The sequence below is a fragment of the Pangasianodon hypophthalmus genome, chromosome 24 (assembly GCF_027358585.1).
Source record: "Pangasianodon hypophthalmus isolate fPanHyp1 chromosome 24, fPanHyp1.pri, whole genome shotgun sequence".
Taxonomy (NCBI): domain Eukaryota; kingdom Metazoa; phylum Chordata; class Actinopteri; order Siluriformes; family Pangasiidae; genus Pangasianodon; species Pangasianodon hypophthalmus.
Window position 1 is genome coordinate 13,183,361 of NC_069733.1, and position 12,585 is coordinate 13,195,945.

Here is a 12,585-nt window from a genome sequence, read left to right on the forward strand (position 1 = left end):
GGAGCGCAGGTCATGTGATTACAGGATGAGTAAAATCCGCAAATAAATGCTACAGTGAGCAGGTTTGTGGTTCCAACCAGTCTGTGAAATGCAATAATATTTATGCATCTTGTTTCTTGTTTGTAGATCTCTCTTTATTTTTATGAAACATGCATTTGCTATTGCTACGCATTTGCTAATGATGCAACAAAAATACATCTACGCTGCACAATATTACTTTCTGTTTAAAAAACATCAAGGCTGCTTATTGGATAAACTGGATAAAGTAGACAAAATATTATGCATTTACAAATTACAGAGAATTTATTTTTGTAGGAAAAATGAATTCCACGTGATACTGCTTTCATACTGAAATTCCAATTATAAAACAGATAACTTCGGTTCTAATATGCTGAGCCGTGATTAAAGCTGTTGTAAAATCCTCAATACACACACGCACACACACACACACACACACACACCTGTGACTGCATCACAACAACTGAATTCTGTGTTAATGCACCATGTTTTAAACCAATAAAACAATTCTGCCCATAGTATATCCCAATCTTTGTCCATTATGTTGCTTAGCAACCAAAGCTTACTACAAAGAGTCTACATTGTGTAGGGGGAGAATAGTTTATTGTGTATATTATTATTTACATTATTATGAGGAGGTTTTGGGTTATGAATCTGGTTAGAGTTGTGCCTAATAACATCCTTGCTCATGATAACATCAGTGTAACTCACGCCCTCTTGTGGCTCATTGCTTTATTAAATGTGTGAAAGCAGGGTTTCTAGAGCATACAAAAGTATAATTCAGATATCCTACCTGGCTCCGGTGACGTCCACTCCGACCATCAGCTGGCCGTTGAGGGACAGCAGCTCGTCCCGCAACTTAATGTCACCACATTGTGCTGCGGGGCTCTTCTTCTTCACCTCTGTCACCCAGATGCACCCTACGTCCAACACAGGGCCCTTATCGCTCTTGCGGCGCCTGCGCCGCACCTTCTTCTTCCCTTCAGGATCCCCAAAGATGGGGATGTTCCCAAAGCTGAGCCCAAACTCAGGCCCATCTCCTTCAGTTTTGCTTAAGCAGACCGCCCGCACCTCCACGTCCACTTCGTCCTTAACCGTGCTGCCATTGCATGGGCGGCTCTCGCAATCTGTAAAGTTCAGCTGGATGTACTCTACCAGCTTGCGGACTGCAGCCTGACATGGCGTAGCGCTGCCTGCTTTCTTTCCAAGCTCATCCTCCTGGTCCTGCTCCCCCTGGTTCACCTTTAGCCAGCTCTCCAGCAGAGATAGGTGACTCAGTGCGTTTTCCTGGGTGATGGGCATCCTAGCTGCTGCTGCTGGGCCTGCCTGGGCCTCCGCTGCATGGTGGGTCTAATGTTTTTCAATTCTGGGATTATTAATAGATGGGTGGGGTCAAATAAGCAAAATGGTGCTTGCCTCCATCTGATACAGGCGCCCCTCAGACTTCAGAACTACAGCACCGACATCCCTTAATGTTACATTTGGCCTACTATGGACCATGATGTCATTCAGAAAAATAAAGACAGAGAGGGAAAAGGCTTTTTAGACAACGAGGGGTAACCAGAGAATGTGTGCCATTAACTGGCCTGCTTGGGTCATTCCAAATCCAATTTCCAGCCCAGTAAAAGCAGGAATTCCTGCAGCACTGCGAATATGGAGCTTAGATCCTGACTTCCAGGCACCACAGACATTCACCTACAGAGGAGAAAAGCAGGACTGGTATTAGTACGGATAAAAAGACATGTGCATTTATCTCAGACATGCATTTACCATCCTTAACACTGTACTCAGCTGTATAGATACTAACCTGACTCACTTGCCAAACAACTGGACAGATGGTACAATTGTGCAAATGAAGCTCTTTTTTTTTTTATTCAGACAGATCTGCAAACCACATTTCTGACATTTTTTAACTAGACGCTCTCGGCTCTTGACCACAATCAAATTGCTACTTTGGGCATGTTCTCAAAATAAGATGCATTTTTGCCCTAGAAAACCATATCCACACAACTCACAGATGCACTTTGCTTATGATCAAACACTTTTACATGCCTGTAAACAGAATATTAGTCGAAATAACATAAGGTTAGCTCTTTAAAAGAGTTTTAATATAGGATATAGCAGATCATTATTGTCCATTGCTTAAAGTAAAAGATTTTTACTGAAAACACTTACAAGTGCATCACTATAAAGTGTTTATTCTGCAGTTTCCTGTGTGTTTGACCTAAATTCATGTCATCTCATGTGCCTAATAACCAATTACTTAAAAGTTCAGCAGTCAGTATCCATTTTACTAAGATGTATAGTGACATTAAAGACTCAAATGTATTTTTTTAAAAAAGCTAGTAATAGTAAAAATGTAGCAAGCAACGTTCCACACTAATGCTTCCTCAGCTAAAAACGTCCTAACAGGAATTAATGATTTCCATTAAGTATGTATATCATTAGATACTGTTGGGAGATTTATTAATGCAAACCATTAGACTAAAATCCATTCAGATTCTTTCCAACACACACACATTTTTCTATCCTTGTGAGGACCTTCCATTTACACAGTTATTAATGCAGATAAATAACGTTATTCTAGATCTATATTTAACCCTAACCCTAACCTTAGTAACCAAAAGGAAATCATTTGGCTCTTTTTTTTAATTATTATCATAATTATTATTTTTTTTAATAAAAGCTATGTGGCATTTTTTAAGCAGTCTTCCTTGTGGGGACCTGGCAAATAGTCACATACTGTATAAGATATATAAACACACACACACACACACACACAATAGGTTTTCCAAATGAATTAGTAAAACTACATGTTAAAACAGGCTTTACCCCACTTTTCCCCCATTTCTGTTTAAGAGTCTTGTGCTATAGCATCCTGTTCCAGTGACCCTGAGCCATGTTTAAACGATTTTAAACATGCCATTCATTATTACTGACATAATGTTTTACAAACTAAGAAAGAACGATATACAAGGCTGGCTGGCTGGCTGTATCCGAGTGAACTTGGAGGCTGTTTTACTATTTCCTCCGGTCTCTGACATTAAATCTATTTACAAACAGCCAATGGCTGCAAAGAAACTCCATTCCAATAACCAATAACTTGCAACCTCTTGACCCCCTCCAAGTAGCTGGCCAGCTTTTTTTAGCTGAAATATGACAACAAAGAAGGCTATTTCCCAGAGCATTACACATTAATATACGTCAAAAATCCGATGTGACAAGTGACCGTGGAACTTAAGCACGGCGTTTTATTTTCTACGTACATTGTTCACTTAATGTAATGCTCTGTGTCTTTAAATAAACTAGAGCAACATGTACACAGACCAAATTTATGAAACATGCATCAGGGACCTCTGCTAGGGCCATTAACTTTTGTCCCCTAGACTGGTGAAAAACAGTGATACAGCTTTCCCTTGTACACAAGGATTAAATTTCAGAATAAATACCTTTCCTGTTACCATTTTTCATGTAGTCCAGAGCACTGATGTAATGGAAGCTAAAAATAAAACTGATGCCATAATCTCAGCAAATTCCAGAAAGTAAGAAGCCTGAGTTTCAAAGAGGAAGACAAACCCATGGTGCACAAATCCAGCGATGGTCAGTCCAAGATCATTTGTCACACTGCAAGGGTGGTCTTTCTGAGTCACTCTGCTTTTTCCATTAAGATTAAAACTGTGGATGTTCTTGCCACTTGCTACAATATTATATTATTTGTGCTGTACTGTCTTCCATGATTCTGAACTCGGTACTTCTTTTTGTTTTTCTAAAAGTACTGTCTTCAAAAAATCAATCTCAGTGCAGCGGTTAGAAATGCAGACTGACAAATAACAAACTTGGAGGCCAAATGCGGGAGAAACAGTTTACTTAGACTTTTCTAAAGTAGGCCTCTCCAAATCCCCACTAATCACAGAGAGCATAAGCAGAGAAGCTTTGAAGAGGCCCCCACCACAGCCCTACGGGGTTCTGCCCTAGTGCAGAGGCAAATGACGGGTCATTATGGGTTGGCTCCAACTTTGATTTCATCTCCGTTTTGATCTGATAAATGTCGTCTTGTAATTATACAGGTAACAGGTTTCATTGTTAGGGCAGCTGAGTACCTAAATCCCTAGGATGTCATTAGTCTTGCCATTATAATGCGACACCTGTGCTGTTCCTGAGAGACAAAAAAGAAGATGAAGCAGCATGAAAGTGCTCCAGATATGTGCAGTGGACAAATCAGTGGGCACCTGGGACAAGAATGTCCGGGGTAATAGTTTTTTTATTCATAGTCGCCTTGCGGACAAGTAGACTCAAGAGGCTAGCAGTCACCAATGTTTTTTCTTCACTTGTTCAAAAACCAGAGAAAGAAAAATCTTTACTCACAATTGACTTTAGCAAAACAAAATTTTTATTTGGTATGTGTATTTCAGAATCAGGAACACACAGTATATTGAAACTCTGACAAAACTAAGCAAAACAAAGGCCTCAGCATACTTCATGCGAAGACGACATTTGGCTGGCTTCCACGAAAAAGAGGACGTCAATGTGGAGCAAATGGACATCAGGCAAAGGCTTCGCTCGCCATTTCGTGCCCATGGCAGCTGGGTGAAGTCCGCAGAAAATTACGCTACACAACCAAGCCTGTGATTGGTTGTTACAAACCCGTTTATGCCTATCATCTTCTTGTAGGCATGGAAACTGTGATAGTTTAATAGCACCCCCAGCAGTTCTGGAGCACTCGTATGCGATGGTCAATACAAAAGCACAGGGACTATGAACTTGTGAGTTTGTGAAGGTGTTTCAATTTCATGCAAACCTTTGCAGACGTCATCATGCATTATGCTGAGACCTTAAAGTGCAGCACAAAGCTGGCGTATGACTCTCATGCTAGCACAACACGCAGTCTCCTCACAGGAAAACATACTGAGGGAAAATAAAGATGCAAGCCAGATTCAAATAATATAATGTGTGCAATGTGAAGAGAAAACATGCCAGCTTGAAGCTAAAGTTTGCTCAGTAATGTGCTGACTTTTTGTCAAAGATGCAAACATAATGTGCTCAGACACTTTAGTAGAAAAGCATAATGACTATGTCCGAGTCATCCCCTATGCTGGAATTCTTACACCCGTTATTGTGTCTGCATGAATACACTTAGTGCAACAAACGTACACTAGCTACCATTTTTAGCCTAGTCTATTAGGTTTACAGACAACTAAAACACGAGACTGGGAGCAAACTGGAGCTTCCAGTTGCTCAGTGAGCTAGCTAATGGATTTATGATTTGTCCACACTTGTATGGACAATATTGGTTGATAAAGCATCAAGTGTATTAACTGTAATTAATTTCAGCACCCAGCAGCACTGTATCCCATTTAACACAGCAGTCTTGTCTATTTATTTAAAATAATCTGTAAAGGGAAATCACTCTGCATTCACCCACACCACTGTCTAAGAAGGTTTAGTGCTTTGTGCCACACTATTCCATATGCATACATATTATTAGGCTTACAGAGACGTGGCAGTTTGCCAGATGGGATGGTAGGTCAGAGGAAAGCCCTAGCACTAGCTGCTAATGCTAAGGGTACAGATGGCACTGGCACAAACTGAGGCCAGTCTGCTCAGAGCATGGCATGTTAATCCAGTGCATGGAGATAAAGCAAAACCCCCAGCGTTGCTCCCACACACAAGTACTGGGGGCAGGTGGACAACCGGTGGAACTTGGGCCAAACGCCTCGGGTTAGGCAACATGCGTTAATCACTGGTGTCTACTACCTACAACAGTTAGGCAACAGACAATACCTAAAAATTATTTGGATCATAAATCTTCATGTTTGTTTCTCTGTTGAACATGAAGGAAGTTAAAACAAAGATTTATATTCTATTTATATTCATATATATTCTATTTATATTCCCATCCAGGATGTATTTCTGACTCATACCCAGTGGGATAGGCTCTGGATCTGCTGAGACCCTGACCAGGATAAAGTGCTTACTGAAGATGAATGAATGAATGAATGAATGAAAATTCAACTTTCTGCTCTCTGGATAGTACGTTAGTTGAATGGTTCAGTGAGGTTTATTGAAAGTAAGTATAACTTAAGTGCATTTCCTCTTATAGCCTGCACTCCACAGGACTGTGAGGGTGAGACTGATTGATCAGCAGATGACAGATCTGTGCGGCACTCAGGATGTCCGAATGTGAGCAATGTGACTGCATGGTCAGTGTAAAGTGAGACACCCTTTGTTTCCTGCTCGGGAGCGATATCCACCCCCTCCCTTCTGCACAGCAACATATGGCCATGTTACAGCCGTTTTCAGCCGTTCCTAAATGCCACATGTCGCACACAGTCTTCATTCTCAGGACCACGGTACACACTTCGGATGGAATTGACTTTAATGGACTGCCACACAAGAGCTGTTCATACAAGTCAAATGAGATACTTACTACACACTTAACACTGGCAGATTCATGAAGAAGCCTTTACAGCTTGTCTATACAGAAAGAAAGCTATACACTTTATACATAGAGAAAAAAGGTGGGGATTTTAAATTTATTTTGACTGGAAAGGTCTACCTAGACTTAAGATACAGCTGTGAATTGAGATCTCAATTCTTTTACCAATTTTTTTTAAAGGAACAATAACATATATTTTTTAAATTCTTATATGAAGCACATTTTACTAGTGGATGTATAATCATATCAGGGTGCCAAGAGCTCAGTCTGTCCTCCCAAACATAAAAGCAAACCAGAATATTAATGGCTGGTTAAATAATTAGTTGCAGTAATGTTTCAGTTCTTCTGCCGAGAGCAACTCACGGGTGAAAATCGGTCTTGATAAACGTGCTCGATGCATAACTCGTCTTTCATTTCGCCAGCGTTTGATTAGTAACTGGAAGTTTAATATTCAGCACATAATATGAAACATTTGTTTAGGACCAATTTGGTCCTTTTCACGACGATTGGGTGTTTGGGTCATTTTAAAACTCACTCAGATTTCAGATGTTGTCTTTTCCCTTGTTTTTCTGTAGACTTGCTCTGCTTCATAAGCGAACATTAGATCCAATGTCTGTGGTCAGTGGAAACAGTGAATATGAGTAGTGGTGCTCTGTTTAATGCGATGGTTGCATGAGTGCTAATTCTGCAGAATAGACACTGTTCTTGAATCAGATTGCATTGAGAAGTTAATCATGATTGGGATTTAATATAATAACATGATTTTTGCACAGCCATGACTTATAACGTTACATATGAGAAACTATACTTGAAATAATTATGTTCTCATTTACAGTAAGTGAATCTTATTCAATGCAACATATTGTGTAAAATAACCTTTTATTGCCTTTTAATATGTAAGAAGGTAATGTCTTCATATTTTTGCACAATAAGCCTTCTTTTAGACTAATAGATATGTTACGATCATCAAATTAAGCATTGACTTCTTACTAATGATGAAACCAAGCAGGGGCCAGGCACCATGATGCAAATGAGCCTTTATATGGCACACACAAGCTTTTATTCACTGTTCACCACATTGGTTTGCATCTGGCCTCGATGGTTAGCGAGAGGAGAAAAACACACATTACGCACACTGTTACCTGGAGCCGTGCAGTCTGGCACCTACTGCACACCTGAATGCCCATTCACTCACGATGATGGATTTGTAGGGCAGGAAAAAATCTCAGTCATTGTTCAGTTGCAGATATTGTATGTGTTTTGTGTTCCAGTGCTCATGAATCACTGATGGTTTGGTCAGAAAGCATCCCTTTGTGCCTACTATAGCAAACATCTGTGTAATTTACACAACTAAAGAACCAGGTGTACGGCGCCCTGGCCTTGACGTCTCTCAGCTTCCCAACACACTGATAAAAAATTGATTTATTGAAATAAATTAAAAAAAAAACCAAAACAAAGGGAGGTTTCCTGAAAGCTTTCCATTTGGCTACATCCCTGCAATACATTTCACCCTAGGAAAGTATATGCCTCTATTGTGGCCAGTTAGAACTTAATTCTAACTCAACTTAAGTAAGAAATGGTTATGTTAATGTATATGTGTCCCTGTACTCATTCTAGGAAATGGCTAGTCTTGTGAGGTGTTGCTAAAGAGTCCAGTACTTTTTGTCAGTAAACGTGGTCAAGAACTGCCCACTGGTGGAGCATCTGACTAACACTAACACCAACAAATGACTCACTGAGCAAACTCCAGACTCACTGAGTTGGCTTGTGGGGGTTGATTTAATGCTAATATGCACCAGGCCTTCAATTCCAACAAATAAAAAAGGGTGCTTACATGAGGGTGCTTACATCCCCTTATAGCCTAAGGGGATCTCATGGGCATAAAGAAAAGCAAAGGAAGGGCAGGGAATGAAGCTACCATGATCAAAAAAAAGTAGAGAGGGCCATTTCCAGTTGAATTTGGGAGAACTGTGGGGGGTGGCTGGGATAAGAGCAAGGGACACACACAGATGTCAGAGGTGAGCCACTGTTGGAGAAAAGAAACCCTCATTCATGGCTCTTAGTCCTCAGTGGAGACAATGCAGGCCACTTACGCTGCCTTCTCATATGTAAATGATGCCCTATGCAGGGTGCTATGCACAGAAGCTGCCATGCAGGGTCTGAAAAAAGCCCTTGACTAATCAACAGCTATCTTACATTTTATTTATGTTTCTCAAAGAATTGTGGGAAAATACTTCTGAATGATCTTAAGATGAACTATGCCATGTGAAGCAGCATGTGTTGCTGTTATAAAGGCTTATTCATAAAAAACAATGCTACAAAGGTTTTTATCAGACCAACACAGTGGCACTGCATTCAATTCGTAACAATTCACTCAACTCAATTTGTATGAAGAGTTACAAAGGTATGGGTTACTCTACATTCACACTAGCAAGCAATTTTCTATGTATTTGTATGACACAGAGCCACGATTTCAGAGACAGCATTAAGCGACATTTTAGCTGAGATTTTCAAATGAATTATGACACGGTGAAGTTTTTAACTTCCCCATTCGTTACTTTAGTTTAATCAAATTTACTGTTAGACACACAAAAATGGATGAAAAACTTGGAAGTGGAAATACAGGTGAGCGATATGACAAAAATATCATATCACGATTCTCTAAGGCATTTCTACAATACACGTTATGTATCATGATATTTAGTTTTGCTCACAAAATGTGTAGTGTAGTGCTGCATTAAAAAAATATTTAAAAATATTATATATATATATATATATATATATATATATATATATATATATATATATATATATATATAATAATTATGAATAAAGAAATTTGTAATAAATTGTCATTTTTATATTTCTTTAAAAATAACAATTTAATTTCTAAAACAGAATTAACACTGAAAAAAAATACTTTTTAATTATCTATTTGAAAGACGAAAGTACAACACTTTAACATCAGCTGGATTGTAAATACCCGAAAAAAGTAATTTTATTAAAAGATATAATGATATCTCAGAAGAACATACTGCTACATAATTTATCATGATCACTGAGTATCTTATCGTTATATTGCCTAGCCCTAAGTGGAAGTGGTTTCATCCTATACCTGGTATATATACCTGTGTAGAGAGACATTTAAAAAAAAAAACAAAAAAAAAAGAGGCAGGAGAAGTAGAGATTGTTGGTGTCTCTGGTGAGTGTTTGTAGCTAGTACAGTTCGCTTGCACTATTAATATGCCAAAGCAGCTAGTATGAGGCCTAGCTAATTTGTGTTTAGTTAGCTTTATAAGCTAAATAAAACCACTCACTCAAATTTGTTCTTCATGAAATCAGGTCCACCAGCCCCTTTCCATCTGTAAACTCTGATATTATTTCATGTTCAGTGCTCACTGCGAGTATCTGTACGGAGTTAGTTCTGAAGCAGACGTGTAACTCTTTCAGCAGCTCATTTCTCTCTGTTTATTTCATCTAAGTATCTTTCTATTTTATTAGAGACCACAACAGCTTTTGGAAAATTGCCTTCCAACAGGATACCCATTCTCGTTAATTAAATTGGCCCTTTTTTGGTCTAAAAATTGATCTCAGTCTCATTTCCTAGTTGAATAAAAGGAAAACAGTGGCCTCCATTGTTTCAAAAAGATGCTCTGCGCTTCCACGTCAGATGCACAGACTAAGAGCAATTTGTACAATGCATCCAGAAAAGAAAAGAACACAAACAATACTTAACTTGTTGGAATTCCCCTTTAAAATATATACTTCGACATGTCAATGCAAAAAAAGGGGTATATGTGGGAACACTGGTATAGTACCGTATCATTACAGAGCATCAGTCAAGGTCCCATGTGGCATTCTTTCTGGGAAAGACTTCACCAAAAGCAGCACAAGGCATCATTTAAAAGCTATATATCTATTTATAATATCAGTTGGGTTTTACAATGAATGATCGGTTTGGTGAAAAGCAGGCATGACTGTTTAGGGCAAAGAGCTAAATACGGCAAACTTGCTAAAGGGATGTGCCAACTCGCCAAATTCTTCCTTTTTTATATATATACAGCAGGGCCCCCTATGAAGGATAAAAGACTATGTTCCAATTAGATTTGCTGTTGAAAAAGCATCACGCTTTCCGAGAATCTTCAAGCCTGTACTGGAAGTGTGTGTGTGTGTGTGAGAACTGAATAGATTGTAATATAATGCAGAGGCAAAGCAAACTGATCGCAATGTCAATATGATGAAGTCTCACATCTGGCCAAATTTAATCCCCGGAGCAGCAAGGGAGGAAGTGCTTGTTACAGCTTGTAAAAGCCCGATGAATAGAGCATCTTATGTATAATATCCAAACAGTGGCCTGCAGCTGTTACATCTGTCTTTTCTCACACTTTGTTTTGTTCTTGATCATGATTGCAAGGTTACTAAAGACTATAATGGGAAACTCTGTGCTACAAGTCAGGACAGGTAATTGGTAGATAAACCTGGAAAGTATGCATAACAATTTAAAATGAGCGCGAGCTGCACCGTGGCTGGATTTCATTTTTGTCACCTCTGGAGCTCTGCTCTTTGTTTTAACAAAATGAGATTAAAGCATGACGTCTGGGTGCATGCTAAGCTGACTCAGCCTCACTTGCTGCCAGCAAGTGCATTTTGGGTAATATATTCTAAACCAGAGTGTTTTCAGGCTTAGCCATTAGGCATTCCTAGTAAAAAAAAAAAAAGAACCTTACTAATACAGATAATTCTTCTGAATTGTGTGCCTGATCTTTTACAGTTACCTGCAATGTATGAGAATAAGCTGCATGAGATGCAAAGTGTCTATATCATATAAGGAGTAGAACATGATAAGTCGTGCTGTTATTGTTATTGGAAAACAATCAACGACAGGGTGGTGTAATACACCAGAGACACATCAGAAGTTGACTATTTTTCAATAACAGCACACCCTGAAGTGATTTCTTCCTCTTACACTGCAGAAATTTGAAACTTTTTTGACGATTAAATTTTTTAAAGATTTATGAATGAATGACACAGTGTTTTTTATCCATTTATAGTTACGTTTAATGTTGTGAAGTTTGTTCCTGTTATTAAAACAGTCATATTAAGCGTAAACTCCTCTCACTCCTTGATGACTCTTCTGAGGTGGAAAACTTCATTATAAAGCGCTAACACTGGAGACTCCTTCCATAAAAGTGTCACCATATCAACAATTATATTTTTTCTTTATGAAAAAACACATTTTTAATCGTTGTATTTTAACACCAAGGGCATTAATATAAACCTGTGATTTGAATTACATCTGGAATTTCTGCAGAGTCGTGCTGTTATAGAAGATTAATCAAAACCTTCAGATGTGGAGGAAAAATGAATAAAGCGATGCTGAAATGACATGAAATGTCAGAAATGACATAGACGCAAAAGCAAAAAGAGACAGAGACAGAGACAGCAGGGCAAGAACACAAAGCCTGTACTTTTTTCAGTGGTAGTTTACATAATCCACTGTAGTCTTTCTACAGTAACCCAAGTGTCCACTTCTTTTCTCCAGACAGCTGGAAAACAACTGGCGCTGAGTTCGTGTCGATGTGGGTGTGATGGTTTGGTCTAACAGTAGGTCACTATAATATTTTAGCCAGTTCAGGAAAAAATGACCATTCCTGTTTAGAGTTTCCCACAAACATTTCAACACGATGCTGAAGGTAACTTGTAACTTATGTGGGGAAAAGTCCTCACTAGTTTGAAAAGTGTAAAACTTTTTCTTAGTATTAGTCTGGTTGTCTGTTATAAAATATCTGTGTCTCCTGGATGATAACACTCTCACATCTGGACAGCTGTTAATTAATAAATATCTGAAGGAGCATGTTTCTAGCAGTTTCCTTTTCACTGTTTGGTAACAGTGGGTAAACCGGTGGTGTAGAGGTTCTGACCAGCAGCAACATAAACTCATCAGAGAGAAGAAGCAGACCTCCCCCCCGATCTTTCCTCCACTGACCCCCACCTAAGTACATTTCAGATGCAGGAAACACTGAGTGTGTATGTGTGTTTCTCTGCCTTGTGTCCAGTGTTCCTGGGATAAAGCAGTTACTGAAGATGAATGAATGAATACAATCACAATATTGTGGCATATGTGAATATAA

General features: G+C 39.0%; 1 protein-coding gene across 2 annotated transcripts in view; it reads right to left on the bottom strand.

Moving 5' to 3' along the window:
* Positions 1–12,585, bottom strand: part of pdzd2 (PDZ domain containing 2) — an 86,287-nt gene that overhangs the window by 68,879 nt on the left and 4,823 nt on the right. For both annotated transcript variants that reach the window (XM_053228890.1, XM_026931236.3), the window contains exon 2: positions 812–1,713. In XM_053228890.1, the coding sequence (XP_053084865.1) occupies positions 812–1,320 (509 nt within the window). In that variant the 5' untranslated portion in view covers positions 1,321–1,713. The remainder of the gene's footprint in view (positions 1–811; positions 1,714–12,585) is intronic.